Below are 18685 nucleotides of genomic sequence, written 5' to 3' on the forward strand. Positions count from 1 at the left end.
GGCTACTAGAAAACTTAACATTACAATGGTGGCTTGGATTATACGCCTATTGGATTGCAGCAGTCTGCTGGATGCAGAGACAGCATTGGGTACTTTGAAAGCATTGCTACAACTGGGTTTGCTTTGTGGAATAACAATATGATCCAAGGGGAGGAGGGCTGTGGATGAAGGTCATTTAGATTCAGCCATGGTGATAGTTATTCATCCCAGTCTCATCCAGATTTCCAACTTCTAAATGGCTGTTGTGCATCCAAAATAATAGTCAAATAATAATAGCCCCAATATAATAGTCCCAATAATAATTGGGAAGAAGTGCTTGTGATGGGTAGCAGTCCATCCAACAACAAACCATCCAGTAAGAGAGGTGTAGGGCTGCCAGGGGTGACTTAGATGTGGGACTTGCTGCCTTTCTTTTGAAGTTTTCCTCACTCTTAAGCTGCTTTGACCCATGTTTCAGTATCATTTCCTTTCTCTCCAAAAACGTAAAGTCTCCTTTATCTACTCTCTTTCGTGCTGTAATTTCTTAGCATTTCCTTGTCAGATTATGTCTCCCAGATCCATCCCTTTGTCTTACAGCCTCCAGTTCAGATTTTAACATAAGGAACACATATCTGTAATGATTATATTGCCATTACATTCTGTTTACCATCCTTCCTTACTGTACCTTTCAGAATCAAGTCTCTCACCTTTGTCTTTGGCCAAAGCCATCAAGTACATGCCAGCACCGCCTCCTGGCTCAGCGCGTTTTGTAGAGATGGGTAGGCAGGCAGGGCTGTTTGTGTACACCATGCCTGCTACAACCAGCTGGGGTTGTTACAGGGGGTTCTGTAAGAAACACTGGGAAGTCCCTTTAGTTAGCTTCTCTGTGCTAACTGCTTCTCTGCTTTCTTACAGACTCGTGATAGGAAAGATATAAGATTTCAGGTTGGAATTTCCAGTTAACACTAGGTCTGGACCTGAAAGGAGAAACTGGGATCTAGAATGTTAACCTTTTGAGAAGAAAGGATATAGGGTGTTAGAGAGAGGGCTGGGCTTCCTATAACTCAAATTCTCTGGCTTTGCGTATCACTCACCCTTGGTACTTGTTCTTTAAAGGTGTAACAGAAAATGACTTTCTTTTTCTTTGAAGAGTGTGGTGGGGGTATAGGCAGGCAAACACTTTGAGACCCCCTGGTAATGTCTGTGGACACATTCTATTGAGCAAAGGAGGGGAAATTGCTCTAACCCAGCTCTGGCTCGGGCTCATGTCCCAAATTTGGGGTTAATTCGATTCCAAGAACATTCAAGCCAAGGTAGTCAATATATCATGGACTAGGTTCAGTTTAACATAGTTGAACATACATTTATGTGGTAACTTCTGCATGCTGCATTTTGTGTTAGATCCGGAGGATTCAAAAATGAAAATGATACAATTCCTCTTTCCAAGGAGCTCACAGCCTAAGATTCAGGTGGTGTGGTGTTTGTGAGTTAATATGGGACAGCAGTTCAATTTTTTAATTACTTGTCAGTTCTCATTAAAATTTCTTTAAGTCTAAACCAGGAAGTCTTATTCATTGGCCTTCATGCCAAATTTTGTTGTGGTGTTGCTTTCTGGATAACTAGGAGTTTTGGTAAAGCTCAGAAATTAATGGCAAAGTTCATCGGGCATGAAAATCTGGGGTTGAGTGGTTTTATTATAACTATGAATTATAGAAGGAAGATGCATCCGACTCTCTCTTCCCTCAAACATCAGGGACCATCTGTGAGTTCTCAATGAACTAAGTCTCTAAACTCAGCAAAGCGGGGATTGATACCTCTATCCCCCACACCCAACCTTCTTTTGGGTAAATTGACACTATACTGGGAGATTTGAAGACATCTGTTAAGTACCCAGGAAGGGCCTGGTCAAGATATTTTTAAAAGCCAACCACTACCACTTAATTAGCTGCTTTATTTGGCAATTCCCAGATTTTGCTTCTCTTATTTTCTTTCTTTCTTGTTTTTTTTTATCCTAGCAAAAATACAAGGAAGACTATGAAAATAAAATCAAAGGCAAATGGAGTGAGACACCTTGCTTTGAAGTTGCAACCGCCAGAATGAATGCTAATAACATCAGCACGGTAAGTAGGAATGGATTGCCAGATGTCCTTGGGTTGAGAGGGTGACCCTTTCCTGTATGACTTCTAGCCACCTGCTGCTCCAGCAATGGTACTGGAACATTTGAATCTGGGCACCTCTTCTTGGGGGTAAGACCTGTGTAGTGTTCCTATTTAGAAAGGAATTCCACAATCTTGCCTTCCTTTTGAGAAATGCTGTTTTTATTGGATTCCATTATTCTTGCCTCGGTTTTCATAGGAACAATATGGTTTCAAAGTGAGTACAGGTGAAAGGGGCCCTTTTAAGTTTATTCTGTGTCTGGGCACTCGAACGGTACATTTATGAAACTGATTAGTTTCTTCCTAGATTCTCCTCCCTGGAAAACATAAGTCCCCTTTTTCTCTTCTCTTAAATTCTCTGCCTCTGGCCTTTGAGAGCTCCTTATCTGAAGTTGTCTTTCAGCCTATTATAATTTTCCCAAGTCTCTGTTAAGTTGCTAATGGTTTTTGTGATGGCACCACATTCTATAATTGTAATCTGACCTGCAGAAGCTAAGAGGAGCATGGCTTTGGGTAACATCTCCAAATGGCCTCTGTCCTCGCGTATAAAATATTTATGTAGTTTGTTCCCTCAGCAGTTCTCCAGCATGTTTAATGTCTTACAGAGGAAATACCAGGAAGCCTTTGAGAATATGAAAGACCAGATCTACTTCATGCAGACTGAAACACCAGAGTACAAAATGAATAAACAAGCTGGGGTGGCAACTAGCAAGGTATGGGGACATTCTCTCTTTTATCTTGATGGTCTCAGTGTGGGTGAATTTCTTACAACTCTTACTTTTGTATATAATGGGAAAAAAAGGTTCTTAGGGGAACAATAAGAAAAATACTTTGGGATTACAATAGGGCTACCAAATTTTTTTTTTAAAAATTGCCATGTAGGAGAATTCACAATACTCAATTACCATCTTCAGCATTTCTTAGACTAAAGGACGTTCTGATACCCAGAAGTAGAAAGGACAAAAGAATTTCTCAAGAAAAAGCAACTGGCAGCCTTGTATGCATATAGACACTTCACACTTACAACTACCATCATTTTTCTATTTTCCTACTAACTGGTGAAAATATAGTCACAGACAAGATACTTGAATCCATGGATCTGCTCATATACTCTATAGAGTGACTTTGGTAAATAGTCTACTCCTAGGCATTCTAAAGCACTAGAAAGAGCAATATGTTCAAAGCCAATCAGACTTGATTCTAACCCTGGTGCTGGCTCTGCTGGAGCAGTGCAAGCAGAAAAATCACATCACTTAGGAGGCTATTTCAGTATCCAGGTGCAAGACAGTGATATTTTGGACCAGGAGGGTAGCACAGAAAGTGATGAGAAGTATTTTGAAAGTAAAGCTGACCTGATTTGCTGATGGGTTGGATGTGGGATATGAGAGAAAAGTTTTGGTCTAAGCAACTAGGTGGATGAGGTTTCCCTTTGTCAAGATAGGGAAGATGGTGGAAGGAGTAGGTAATTTCTTTTTAGAGGGGAGACCTGAGCTCTTCAGATATGTAAAATTTGAGATGCCTTTGAGACACCTAAGTGGAAATGTCAAGTGGGCATTTGATTACATGGGTCTGAAGTTTCAGGAGAGATATCTGGGAAGGCTGTATAAATTTGGACATCAGTAGCATATGGACTGTATTTAATGTCATAAGACTGGAGGCCATCAAGGAAGCAAGTGTAGACAAAACTCTAAGGACTGAACTCTGGAGTGCTTCCATGTGAAGACATCAGTGAGATGGGATTGGAGCAAAATTAGGAGAAAGTGATGTCTTGGGAAGCAGGTGAAGAAGGAAGGGAGTGAGCAACTGTGTCAAATGTTTCTGAAGTGGATTTATCAATGTATGGTCTCTGGTGAACTTAATAAGAGCAATTTGGTTGAATCTGCTTAGAGAGGGTTTGTGAGTGAATGAAAAGAGAGACATAGAATATGAGTGTACTCCACTCTTCCAAAGTATTTTCCTGAAAAGAAAAGAAGAAAAAGGGGTAGTAGCTGATGGATAAGTAGGTGAAGAGGAGATTTTTTTAGGTAGGAGACAAAAATACCATGTTTCTATGCTGATAGAAGAAAAATCCAGTGTAGTGGGAAAATGTGATGATGTTGAGGGCCGGGGGAAGAAAGTGGCTGGAGTGTTGTCCTAGAATAGGGGAAAGGAGAAGGGACCTGGCATTTAAGAGGAGGGGATGGCTTCCCCAGAAACAGGAGAGGAGGTTGCGAATCCAAGATGCGGATAGGCGGATAGTAGGGTTTGTGAAATTTCCTTTCTGGTTGTTTCCATTGTTCAAGGAACTAGATAATTCTATAAGATTGAGAGGTTATCTATATCGTCCACTCCTGTAGAACACCCCCTGCGAGTCCCCTGTTTGGGCTCTAGGGGGTGGTGCATCTGTGTTTCAGAGTGTATCTCCTGCCTTTGGATACCAAGATGATTGTATTTGTTTCTGAGGTTCTTAAATGTTGGCAGGTTATCTAGGATTCCCTCAACTTGTCTATATTCTCACATTACATTGCTTGAACTAATAGCTGGCACTGGAGATCATGGTCAAGATTAGGACCAGTTTCTTGTTTTCTTTCCTTTGGACATGCGCCTGAAGGGGGCTTTTGTGCCCTCACTTAAAGCTTCTGTCATAGCTGGAATTGAAGGTGCAAAGCAGGGGGTGCAGAAGGAGAAGATGAGGTTGCCAGCATTCATCTAGCCCCAGCCCCTTCCTCTTCCTCCCGCGTGTACATTAAATACACATGTGCTCACACACATAGTCACGGATGAGGCATGAAGCTTCCAGCTTTTTTCTTTAAAAATGTGTTGGCACATAGGCAGGTGGAGGTTAAGAGATGAATGAGGGTTCTGGAGCAGCAGGTATCTGGGGCATGATGTACTACCGTTATTATGATGTGCATCTTTTATTATTTCTCTCCCCCTGCCCCCCACCTTCCCTCCCTCTCTCTCTGAGGTCAGGGACCATGTGTTACTCTTTCTTGTATCTGTCCCAGGGCCAGGAACGTAATCAATGCCCTATGGATATTTTTGAATGAATAAATGAATGAGAAGAAAAGATATCCTGAAAATGTATGCAGTTTCCCTGCTGCTGTCATAAGTTACTATGAATATTTTGTTTATGAAATGTCAAGCTGCCATTTTTCTAAAGAGAAAATCGATTTGTGGAGCTATGTCATAATATCTGTAATAGAGACGAGAGCAAAAATAACCTGGAGAGTTACTTTATCACTTTATTTCACTCCTACAGGTAAAATACAAAGAAGACTATGAAAAGAATAAAGGAAAAGCAGATTATAATGTACTTCCTGCTTCAGAAAACCCACTGCTTAGGCAGCTGAAGGCGGCAGGAGTTGCCCTAAGCGATGTAAGTATATTCTTGTCAAAAGTGTGTTTTTAACCTTAGCAGCAAGAGAGATGAAACTTCTCTCCTTCTATAATGAATAAATGCAAATAGAACTTTACAAATACTTTAAGATTATGGTGTAACAGTTTCCCTGGAGCTGTCTAACCACAGGAAGGCATTAGTGCCTCTGAGTATGATGTGTGTCAATTTGGGGAGCCTGTGGACTTATTTCAGCAGGCAGGGAAATCCTCATTTGCTTATAAGCTCCAGGAGCCTATGCCTTTGTGTGGGCAAAGAGTACATTGTAGGAGTTACGTTGTGATTCTGACAGAGGCAGAAGGAGACTTTGAAAGGGGAGGAGAGAAAGACGAAGCCACTTAGTGCCCTACCCTTGTGCTCTTCAAGCCTGCTGCTAGGAGAAGAAGGAAAAGTTCCTGTGTTTCACAACTTCTCTCCCCAGACTCTGCCATTTTCTGCTCAGGTCTTGGCCCCAGAAACCATCATCTGCAGATAGCAGAACTTAAAAGATGGCTCCCTAAGTCTTCAGAGCAATTTCTACTTGTGGAATATTAAGAGCTTGTCTAATCCATTAGGTTTCAAATAGATTAGATAAGTGAGAACTGGGCCTGGCATTAAAAGACTAACAGCCCAAGACCACTTTGATTATATATCAATATATAAAGACACTGAACAAAAGATCAGTTGAGTTTTTCCCTTTTGGTTAGGCAGTATTAAGTTTTCCAGTATTTGAGGATTATATGTAGCTCCCTGTGTGAGTTAGTTGTCTTTTCTTTGTGCCTTGAATTCAGCACCACAGAAATGTGTACATGTGACTGAGGAGTGGGGCAAGTGGAGTGGCAGGTGAGAGGATGTAAATGGATCTGTTCAAATAGCTCTACTGGGAAATCAATGCAAAGCACATCGCCTGCTTCCTAAATGAAGGTCATCTTTATCAAACGTATAAGAACTGAAGTTCAAATCCATTTTGTTGAAAAAGACAGCAATATAAAAATATTGAAAATGAATAGCACTATTTACAATTTCAAAACCGAACATGAAAAAATCATGTTTTGCACTGTAAAATCCAGTAACTTTTAGAGCTAAAGATAAATCCTAGCAGAGAAGAGGAGTTAGTAGACTCTTGTATATACCTTATTTTTAAGGTGTACTGTCTGTTCGTATGATAAGGGATTTTTTTCCTTGGTGGAAAGAGGAAGAGTGCGTATTTCTCTGTGTGCTAGACTTTTTCCATGAAGGTTTGTTTAAAAAAAATGAAAAATTTGCTGTTGCTCAGAGTATTCCTGTTTATTGGGGCATCACTAGTAAGAGAAGAGTATTGAGTTGGGAGGTCTAAAAGGCAGCAATTCAGATACGCAAGAACCTCTACAACTAAGGTCTTGGTCTGAGGCAGTCTAGTGGTTTCTTAATTTTTTGGAGAATATTAAAAACTTAGGCTTCACAATAATAGCTAATAGAAAAGGTTTATCATTTATGACACTCCAATGTTTGATTGTCAGTTTTTAGACAGTTGACAGGTAATATCTTTTTTCTTCTTCCTTTGTTTAGTGTTGGAAAATACAAGTATAATAATCGGGGTGGGAGTGACAGGAATCTACTGTAACTGATTTTTTTTTCTTTGACAGAAACTGTACAAGGAAAACTATGAAAAGACAAAGGCAAAGAGCATAAATTACTGTGAGACCCCCAAATTTAAGCTCGATACAGTTCTGCAGAACTTCAGTAGTGATGTAAGCCACCCCATGGTCATTTCCTCTGTTAAATCAAAGACCCATCACTTTGCCAATAAACAAATGAAATATGTTTTGTCTTTCAGACTAAATATAAAGATTCCTACTTAAAGAATATTTTGGGACATTATGTAGGCAGCTTTGAGGATCCATATCATACACACTGCATGAAAGTCTCAGCTCAGAACAGTGATGTAAGTCCTAAGGCAATTGTTTGACTTCCCAAATAACACATTTTTAGGGCATGAATACACTGGTTGCATCCTTATGTCTGATTTCTTTTCCTCATAGAAAAACTACAAAGCAGAATATGAAGAGGACAGAGGCAAAGGCTTCTTCCCCCAGACCATAACTCAAGAATATGAAGCAATCAAGAAACTAGATAAGTGTAAAGATGTAAGTCTGTAGTATAAACTGTGAATGTTACCACCCTCCACAGTATCTAGTGATCAAGATGTGTTTAATATTTTGACACTTTTGCAAACAAATGCAAGCAAGGAGTCTGTAAGAAACACAATTTATTTTTCCCTGTTGTCACCCACATGTCTCAAGCGCTCATTCTAGCTCATTTTCCCAAAGAAAAGTAATCAGGAATCTGTAGATATGGGAAAGTTTCCTATATAGATGTAAGAGCATCTCTCAAAGAAACTGCAGTCTAATTAGAAAAAATTCATTTTGCTTACTGAAAGTTTCTTTTCTTTTGGGGGATGGGGTTCTGCTTGCTTGGCCTTTAGGCCAACTCGGATTTGACAAGTGATACTACTAAACGTGATTCTCTTTCCCCCACAGTACACCTACAAAGTCCACCCAGATAAGACAAAATTCACTCAGGTCACCGACTCTCCTGTTCTGGTGCAAGCCCAAGTCAATTCCAAACAGCTGAGTGATGTAAGTTCCCCTAAATATCCAAGAAATCCAGTTATGAGGGATAGCATATCATAACTCTATACGTGAAATCCAGTGACTTGTCACATTTATAAAAAAGGCTACGTAACTTTTAACAAGTTTAACTTGTATATATTTGTAATCACCTAAAATACTTTCCTATTTAGTTACCTTACATCTTCTTGGGTGGATAACAATTATAGTAAAAGAGCTCTGCAAGGGAAACTAACGTAGCTTAATGCGCTGGAAAGAACATGAGTTTCTGAGTCAGAGAGAACAGGATTCAAATTCCAGCTCTGTCATTTATGACCTGGGGCCTAGGAAAGTTGTTTAACCTCTCCATACCTCATAGTTCCCTTTGATAATTTGTGGTGGTTTTGAAGATTGTGAAAGAAGATACGCGCATAGTACACATCCTGGCCCAGAGCGGGTATTCAGTACATGGGATTTCTCTGTCTCTCAAATAAGTTTTTAGGAAATAGAGTCTTTGAGATACATTTTATCATATAAATTTTCAGTGTGAATTTCCAAACTTGTGTTGAAATAAAAAAATGAAAAATAAAAGTAACCTCAGTAGATTATGGCCAGAAATGAAGGCTTCAGTTAGAGTATCCACAAACCATAATGCATGTGAGGGGACATAACCAGATTTGTTAGAAAAGATTTTCCAGTGGTTGAGCGTTGACAGCAGAAAGGAAGAAAGGCTGTCACTCTCAGAACCTACAGGACCAATTGTGATATATAAAGAGGGGAGCTCCCACGTATGAAAGTGCCACCTCTTTCCATTAGGGCCCTACCATGGTGACAGATATGATAACAGCTGTCAACTATCCTCACGCAGTGTCAGTAAGGCAGAGTGGCCCACCCTAGATCTGGATTTCTCTTTTTCTTTTTAACATCTTTATTGGGGTATAATTGCTTTACAATGGTGTGTTAGTTTCTGCTTTATAACAAAGTGAATCAGTTATACATATACATATGTTCCCATATCTCTTCCCTCTTGCGTCTCCCTCCCACCCTCCCTATCACACCCCTCCAGGTGGATTTCTCTTTTGATCATAACGACTCTGTCAGTTGTTATTTAACAAAATGTATTTTACATTTTATCTCATGAAATGTACCACCCAATATTTTTTTTTCTTTTGCATTTTGGAGCAATCTTCTTCTGAATTGAGAACTAAATGGCTCATTTTCTCTCTCTCTCTTGCTCTCAGCTAAATTACAAAGCAAAACATGAAAACGAAAAGTTCAAGTGCCATATACCTCCAGATACTCCTGCCTTTATCCAGCACAAAGTCAACGCCTATAACCTGAGTGATGTGAGTTCCTCATGCACTATGCCGTGTGTTATACTGACAACTATGCTTTTATTTTTGAATTGCCTCATTGAATAAATATTTCAATGTTAAAGATGGGAATAACAGTTAACATTTGTATTGTGTCCCTATGCCCCTGCCAGGGTAACTTTAAACTCACCTTATAAAATGTGTGTAGCGATCTTATAAGTAGCTTTATACAATGAGACAATCTTAATATATTTTAACCAACCCTCAAAATACCACTGTTCATGTATGTTTAATTGCAAATCTTAATGTAAGCTCTTTTAGCCATATATCCTTTTATACTATACTATAATTTTCTTTCAGAACCTCATATTTTAAGATAGTTTCATTTTGTTTACTCCCCAGGCATGTAAAGTCCCTTCTTTCACACAAATGATACTTATTTCTACATGTAAGAGAACTTGCACTAACAAAGATATAGGGTATTCAAAAGGCATAAGGCCAGGTATCCATTGCTATCTTTCATTTCCAAACTAAATAATTTTATAGAAAAGTCAAATTACCCTTGAGGGTTTCAATTTCTTCAACAATTCTTTAAATAAGTACTAAAACTATCCAGCATCAATGAGTATTGCAATGATTCGTGAAATAACCTTTCCAGAGGACTTTGAGATCAAATGAAAATGGTGCCTTTATATAATACAAAGTAAGTTAACTATAGAATATTTGTGCCACTCTATAAAATATTCAGTGTTAGGAATCAAATATTAGTATGATAACTAGAATGAAGTTAATATAATACAATATTCTCATGGAGAGTAGAGAAACTTAATCTTAGAGAATTGGAAGATTCATCTTGAGGAGAATTATCTAAAATATGCACAATTTCTTTTTTTTTTTTTATTATTTTTTTTTTGCGGTATGCGGGCCTCTCACTGCTGTGGCCTCTCCCTTTGCGGAGCACAGGCTCCGGACGCTCAGGCTCAGCGGCCATGGCTCATGGGCCCAGCCGCTCTGCGGCATGTGGGATCTTCCCGGACCGGGGCACGAACCCATGTCCCCTGCATCGGCAGGCGGACTCTCAACCACTGCGCCACCAGGGAAGCCCTATGCACAATTTCTTAAACAAAGAAAATGGTCTTTTTATATTAAGACAAGGTATTGGGTTACCCTCTAGTCTTTAAAGTGTGATAACATGCATATTACTTTTGCCCATTCCTCTGCTAAAATTTTTCTGTCCAGAATGCTTATAAGTATGACTGGGAGAAGACCAAAGCTAAGAAGTTTAACATTAAGGTGGATGCCATTCCCCTGCTGGCAGCCAAAGCCAATACCAGGAACTCTAGCGATGTGAGTATGGCCTGGGCACCTGGACAGGGGGGGCCTCAGCGATCTTCCTGATGAGTGAGATCTGGCACGTGTGATGTCTTTGCAGGTGATGTACAAGAAAGACTATGAGAAAAGCAAAGGAAAGATGATTGGAGCCCTCAGCATTGACGATGATCCCAAGATGCTGCACTCTTTGAAGACGGCCAAAAACCAGAGTGATGTGAGTGCTTTTGTGAATCTGTCTTGTTTTCAAGATTGTGTCCCAGTCAATATGCCCAAGGGTAATGGTGTAAAAAGATTCCATATCCATGGGCTCTCTCAGGTTCACAACAATGAACTGCTGAGGACAACTTTAGAAGTACAGTGATTCCCCAGACTCTTGCACCTCTCATGTTTGAGGAGAGAAATTAATGATTTGTACTTGATCTTCATTTCACTTTGAAAAAACCTGTATTCATATTTAGTAGAATATTGATTGTAATTCTCAACACCTTTTGGAAAACATTAAGATGTTTTCATATTTTCTAATTCAAAAGTAACTTAAAACTGTGGTTTAAAAAGTGACTTTATTTTGGAAGAAAATCATGAGTCAGAGATAAAAATCTTAGTATAGCTAACATTGCTCTTTACTGACTTTAGTAATTAGTATTGGCCTAGGTCTAAGATTCCATTAATTATAGGCCCCGTTGAGAATCTGATAAAAGATCTGGTCCATCTCTTTAGGGAAATGGAGTTTTTTTCACATCTTTTGCCTGACTTTCATAGAGAATTCATGGACTCCCTAAGGATAGCCTTTAGGATATCTATCATCTTCCAGTTAAAATTCTTACCATAGAGAGGCAAACATATACTATTGAAAATTGCAATATACACTGTGTTTTAAAATGTTTGGAGAATCCCTTAAAAGTGGTAAGAATGTTCAACATAGCTTGCAAATATTAGCTTTTCATGGTGAAAGAGAAGGGTGTTTGTATCATTTAGCTTCACTTTAACCACGTGTTCATATTGTGAGCTATTAAACCTTCTTTAAATCATTTCACATTTACTATATAGTCATATAGCACTTTAAACGTCTTATTCAGTTATTTTCTCTAGTAAGTTCACACTGAATTAGATACAGTGTGATTATATACAGTCAGTATACAGTGCTCACATACATAATACTATCTTCTTCACCAGTTCCTTATTTTGTCTCAACTCAAGAAAGTTATAGCTCCCATTGACAGCACGTGTATGTTTATCTTTGGTTTTTACCCTACCACAGAACCCATTAGAACACTAAGTTATTAAGTGCATAATAATTGTTCAATAAGTACTTGTTAATTGATTCATGTTGGCAACCAAAAGGGATAGTCAATGATGAGTCATTCTCAAATAATATTCAGGCTAAAATCAAGCTGCAGATACAGAGCACACATCGCTTTAAAAAAGAGTCTTTTAAAGCCATTTGGGACTAAACAACATGCCACTAAAAAAACAGTGAGTCAGGCTTCCCTGGTGGCGCAGTGGTTGAGGGTCCGCCTGCCAATGCAGGGGACACGAGTTCATGACCCGGTCCGGGAGGATCCCACATGCCGCGGAGTGGCTAGGCCCGTGAGCCATGGCTGCTGAGCCTGCGCGTCCGGAGCCTATGCTCTGCAATGGGAGAGGCCACAACAGTGAGAAGCCTGCATACTGCAAAAAAAAAAACAAAAAAACAAAAAACCAGTGAGTCGATGAAGGAATCAAAGAGGAAATCAGAAAATACCTCAAGACAAATGAAAATGGAAACAACACTCCAAAATCTATGGAATACAGCAAAAGAAGTTTGAAGAGGGAAGTTTATAGCGATATAGGCCTTCCTCAAGAACAAGACAAATCTCAAATAAATAACCCAATCTACCACCTAAAAGAATTGGAAAAAGAAGAACAAACAAAACCCAAAGTCAGCAGAAGGAAGAAAATCATAAAGATAGGAAATAAATAAAATGAAAATTTAATAAAACAATAGAAAAGATCAATGAAACCAAGAGCTGTTATTTTGAAAAGAGAAAAAAACTGATAAAGCCAAGATCACCAAGAAGAAAAGAGAGGACCCAAATAAATAAGAAATGAAAGGGACAAATAACAACCAATACCACAGAGAAACAAAAATTATAATACTATGAACAGTTATAAGCTAACAAATTGGACAACCTCGAAGAAATGGACAAATTTCTAGAAACATACAACTTGCCAAAACGGAATCAAGAAGAAACAGATATTTGAACAGACCAATCGCTAGTACTGAAATTGAATTTGCATTAAAAAAAAATGCAAGCAAACAAAAATCTAGGACCAGACGGCTTCACAGGTGAATTCTACCAAACATATAAAAAAGAACTAATACCTATCCTTCTCAAACTATTCCAAAAAATTGAAGAAGATGGAACACTCCCAAGTTCATTCTGTGAGGCCACAATTACCCTAATATCAAAACCAGAAGAAGATACTAGAAAAAAATACAGACCAATATCTTTAAGTATAGATGCAAATCTCCTCAACAAAATATTAGCAAACTGAATCCAACAGTATATAAAAAGGATCATATACCATAATTGAGTTGGATTTATTCCAGGGAGGCAGGATGGTTCAATATTTACAAATCAATGTGATTCACCACATTAACAAAAGGAAGGATAAAGATCACATGACCATCTCAACAGATGTAGAAAAAACATTTGACAAAATTCAATATCCATTCATGATAAAAACTCATCAAAGTGGGTATAGAGGGAACATATCTCAACAAATAAAAGCCATTTATGACAAACCCACAGCTAACATCACACTCAGTGATGAAAAGCTGAAAACCTTCCCTCTAAATTCAGGAACAAGCAAGGATGCCCACTCTTTCCACGTCTATTTAACATAGTATTGGGAGTCCTGGCCACAGCAATCAGAAAAAATAAATTATTAAAAAAATAATAAAAAGCATCCATATTGGAAGGGAAGAAGTAAAATTGTCACTATTTGTAGATGACATGATACTTTATATAGAAAACCCTAAAGTCTGCACCCAAAAACAATCAGAACTAATAAATGAATTTAGTAAAGTTTAAGGATACAAGATTAATATACAGAAATCTGTTGCTTTTCTATACACTAATAATGAACTATCAGAAAGTAAAAAAAAAAGCCACATTTAATATTGCATCAAAAAGAATAGGAATAAATTTTTTTAAATTCAAACAGAAAGTCACAAAAATTATAATCATCCTCATCAGTTCACTCAGTCCCATGTAATTAATTTTTTTTCATCTTGATCTTTTGTTAGCACTTTTATGGATACATCAGTTTTCCATTAGAGTTCTGAAAATGCTTATTCATTCAGTTCAGCAGTGTAGTCAGTTACCAGAAACCTGTACTTGTCAGAGTCTTTTCCATGAATTCCTTGAAGATGAAATCCTTTTATAGGAACATTTTTGCAAAAGCATCAGAGTACACCCAGAACTGTCTGTAAATGACAAAAGACTTAAAAATGACCATGGTTAAAGATTTGATGAAAGTTCATAATAATGCAATTAACAAGGAAATTTAGTTATTTCTGAGTTATAATTTTAAAGTAATAACTAGAATTATGACTTATAACATTATACCAGAACATACAAGATTTTTAGAAATTTCATGTAATGTCTGAAACATTTATATTAACATATTTCCATACAAATAACCCAAAGAAAGTTTAGTATTAGTTGTTTTTTGTTTGTTTGTTTGTTTATACTGCAGGTTCTTATTAGTCATCAATTTTATACACATCAGTGTATACATGTCAATCCCAATCGCCCAATTCAGCACACCACCATCCCCACCCCACCATGGTTTTCCCCCCTTGGTGTCCATACATTTGTTCTCTACATCTGTGTCTCAACTTCTGCCCTGCAAACCGGTTCATCTGTACCATTTTTCTAGGTTCCACATACATGCATTAATACACGATATTTGTTTTTCTCTTTCTGACTTACTTCACTCTGTATGATAGTCTCTAGATCCATCCACATCTCAACAAATGACTCAGTTTTGTTCCTTTTTATGGCTGAGTAATATTCCTTTGTATATATGTACCACATCTTTATCCATTCGTCTGTTGATGGGCATTTAGTTTGCTTCCATGACCTGGCTATTGTAAATAGTGCTGCAATGAACATTGGGGTGTACGTGTCTTTTTGAATTATGGTTTTCTCTGGGTATATGCCCAGTAGTGAGATTGATGGATCATATGGTAATTCCATTTTTAGTTTTTAAGGAACCTCTATACTGTTCTCCATAGCGGCTGTATCAATTTACATTCCTACCAGCAGTGCAAGAGGGTTCCCTTTTCACCACACCCTCTCCGGCATTTGTTGTTTGTACATTTTCTGATGATGCCCATTCTAACTGGTGTGAGGTGATACCTCATTGTAGTTTTGATTTGCATTTTTCTAATAATTAGTGATGTTGAGCAGCTTTTCATGTGCTTCTTGGCCATCTGTATGTCTTCTTTGGAGAAATGTCTATTTAGGTCTTCTGCCCATTTTTGGATTGGGTTGTTTGTTTCTTTAATATTGAGCTGCATGAGCTGTTTATATATTTTGGAGATTAATCCTTTGTTGATTCATTTGCAAATATTTTCTCCCACTCTGAGGGTTGTCTTTTCGTCTTGTTTATGGTTTCCTTTGCTTTGCAAAAGCTTTGGAGTTTCATTAGATCCCATTTGTTTATTTTTGTTTTTATTTCCATTACTCTAAGAGGTGGATCAAAAAAGATCTTGCTGTGATTTATGTCAAAAAGTGTTCTTCCTATGTTTTCCTCTAAGAGTTTTATAGTGTCCAGTCTTACATTTAGGTCTCAAATCCATTTTGAGTTCATTTTTGTATATGGTGTTAGGGAGTGTTCTAATTTCATTCTTTTACATGTAGCTGTCCAGTTTTCCCAGCACCACTTATTGAAGAGACTGTCTTTTCTCCATTGTATATCCTTGCCTCCTTTGTCATAGATTAGTTGACCATAGGTGCGTGGGTTTATCTCTGGGCTTTCTATCTTGTTCCATTGATCTATGTTTCTGCTTTTGTGCCAGTACCATATTGCCTGATTACTGTAGCTTTGTAGTATAGTCTGAAGTCAGAGAGTCTGATTCCTCCAGCTCTGTTTTTTTCCCTCAAGACTGCTTTGGCTATTCGGGGTCTTTTGTGTCTCCATACAAATTTTAAGATGATTTGCTCTAGCTCCATAAAAAATGCCATAGGTAATTTGGTAGGGATTGCATTGAATCTGTAGATTGCTTGGGGTAGTATAGTCATTTTCACAATATTTGTTCTTCCAATCCAAGAACATGGTATATCTCTCCATCTGTTGGTATCATCTTTAATTTCTTTCATCAGTGTCTTATAGTTCTCTGCATACAGGCCTTTTGTCTCCCTAGGTCGGTTTATTCCTAGGTATTTTATTCTTTTTTTTGCAGTGGTAAATGGGAGTGTAAAATAGGAATAAATTTAACAAAGGGGGTAAAATACCAGTACTCTGAAAACTATAAGACATTGATGAAGAAAATTGAAGGTGATACAAAACAATGGAAAGATATCCCATTCTCATGGATTAGAAGAATTAATGTTGTTAAAATGCCCATACAACCCAAAGAAATCTACAGATGTTATGCAATCCATATCAAAATACCCATAACATTTTTCACAGAACTAGAACAAATAATTCTAAAACGTATATGGAACCACAGTAGATCCTGAATAGCCAAACCAATCTTGAGAAGAAAGAACAAAGCTGGAGGTATTATGCTTCCAAACTTCAGACTGTATTACAAAGCTACAGAAATCAATACAGCATGGTCCTGTACAAAATCAGACACAGAGATCAGTGGAACAGAATAGAGAGCCCAGAAATAAACTCATGCGTCTATGGTCAATTAAACTATGACAAAGGAGGCAAGAATATACAATGGAGAAAAGACAGTGTCTTCAATAAGTGGTGCTGGGAAAACTGGACAGCTACATGTAAAAGAATGAAATAGAACATATTTGCAAATGATATGGCCAAGAAGGGGTTAACATCCAGACTATATAAATGGCTCGTGCAGCTCAGTATCAAGAAAGCAAACAATCAAAAAAAACAAAAACAAAAAAGAAAATGGGCAGAAGACTTGAATAGACATTTTTCCAAAGAAGGCATACAGGTGGCTGACAGTCTTATGAAAAGATGCTCAGCATTGCTAATTATTAGAGAAATACAAATCAAAACAACAATGAGATATCACCTCATACCTGTCAGAATGGCTATCATCCAAAAGTCTACCAATAGCAAATGTTGGCACGGATGTAGAGAAAAGGGAACCCTCCTACACTGTTGGTGGGTGTGTAAATTGGTGCAGCCACTATGGAAAACAGTATGGAGGTTCCTTAAAAAACGAAAAATAGAGCTACCATATGATCCAGTAGTTCCACTCCTGGGCATATATCCAGAAAAGACAAAAACACTAGTTCAAAAAGATACATGTACCCCAGTATTCATAGCAGCATTATTTATAATAGCCAAGATACGGAAGCAACCTAAGCATCCATCAACAGATAAATGGATAAAGAATATGTGGTATATATATACAATCGAGTATCACTCAGCCATAAAGGAGTGAAATTCCGCCATTTGCAGCAGTGTGGATGTACCTAGAGAATATTATGCTTGTAAAATAAGTCAGACGGAGAAAGACAAGTACTGTATGATATGTGGAATCTAAAAAATAAAACAAATGAACGTATATAACAAAACAGAGACAGACACAGATATAGAAACAAACTTGAATTGATAGTTACCAGTAGGGAGAGGGAAGGAGAGAGAGGCAAGATAGGGGTATGGGATTAAGAGACACAAACTGTTATGCATAAAATAGATAAGCAATTAGGTTATATTGTACAGCACAGGGAATTATAGCCATTATCTTGTAATAACTTTTAATGGAGCATAATCTGTAAAAACACTGAATTACTATGCTGTCCACCTGAAACTAATATTGTAAATCAACTATACTTCAATAAAAAAATAAATCAGTAGGGAATTCCCTGGCGGTCCAGTGGTTAAGACTCTGCACTTCCACTGCAGGGGGGCACAGGTTCCATCTCTGGCTGGGGAACTGGGATCCCACAGGCCACACGGTGGGACCAAATAAATTAATAGATAAAAATAAAAATAAAGCCATTTGGAACTTTGACAACCTTTTATATGTGCAGCATATGTGAGCTTATCTGAACTTGAACAAAAGGGTCAAAACAATTTAGTCAAAAACACTTCCACACACCAACTGCTATTGCAACATTGCTTTATCCGTTTATTTCTAATAAAGACAAACTGTCTTTATTTTTTTCAGTGTTCTTGCATGCCATCATAAAGTTTCCATATTTTATTTTCATAAACCAGGGCCTAGATTTTACAATTAAGAGAGGAATTTATTCTGTGAAACTGACTACCCATGATGTTTTAGAAAGAAGACTATATTCCCTAAGAAAGTTAAAAGATTGGATTATTTGTAAAAGGAATTTCTGCAGGAGATTTATAATGCACATCTATACTTGCTAGCTTGGATCACTGTCTTTAGAGCTTACGTGATTATAGGGAGATATAATAGGTTTAGAATCTTCCTAAAGGAAAAATTCTGGGTCAGAATTTTTCTCTCTTTTAAGGTAATTGGTGAGCAGACGTGATGAACCTGGGACTTTGGCCTAATTAACACCCTGTCTAACCATTCCAGAAAACCAACCGATGAAAGTGCCTTCTGAGGCCAGTCAGGACATTTGGTTTATGAGAACACTGTACATAAGGGCCAAGGTTACTTCAGTGGGTCAGTTTCATAAAGTTTTCTCCTTTGAGGTCTTATAACTGCTGAAATCTGAAACTTCTTTTAAATTGTTACCAAAATTAAACTTAGTATGGAAAAACCTCTGGGGTTCTCAGTGGGGCTTATCTGTTGTC

At 37.8% G+C, this 18685-nt stretch overlaps 1 protein-coding gene across 1 annotated transcript in view; it reads left to right on the plus strand.

Annotated features, from left to right (window-relative positions):
- The window catches only part of NEB (nebulin), a 277224-nt gene that overhangs the window by 67088 nt on the left and 191451 nt on the right, over positions 1 to 18685 (plus strand). The window contains 10 exon segments of the mRNA XM_032636744.1: positions 1995 to 2099; positions 2741 to 2848; positions 5377 to 5493; positions 7116 to 7220; positions 7307 to 7414; positions 7512 to 7616; positions 8010 to 8108; positions 9320 to 9424; positions 10631 to 10738; positions 10824 to 10937. Coding sequence (XP_032492635.1) covers positions 1995 to 2099; positions 2741 to 2848; positions 5377 to 5493; positions 7116 to 7220; positions 7307 to 7414; positions 7512 to 7616; positions 8010 to 8108; positions 9320 to 9424; positions 10631 to 10738; positions 10824 to 10937 — 1074 coding nt within the window.

The sequence above is a fragment of the Phocoena sinus genome, chromosome 7 (genome assembly GCF_008692025.1).
Source record: "Phocoena sinus isolate mPhoSin1 chromosome 7, mPhoSin1.pri, whole genome shotgun sequence".
In the NCBI taxonomy this organism is placed as follows: Eukaryota; Metazoa; Chordata; class Mammalia; order Artiodactyla; family Phocoenidae; genus Phocoena; species Phocoena sinus.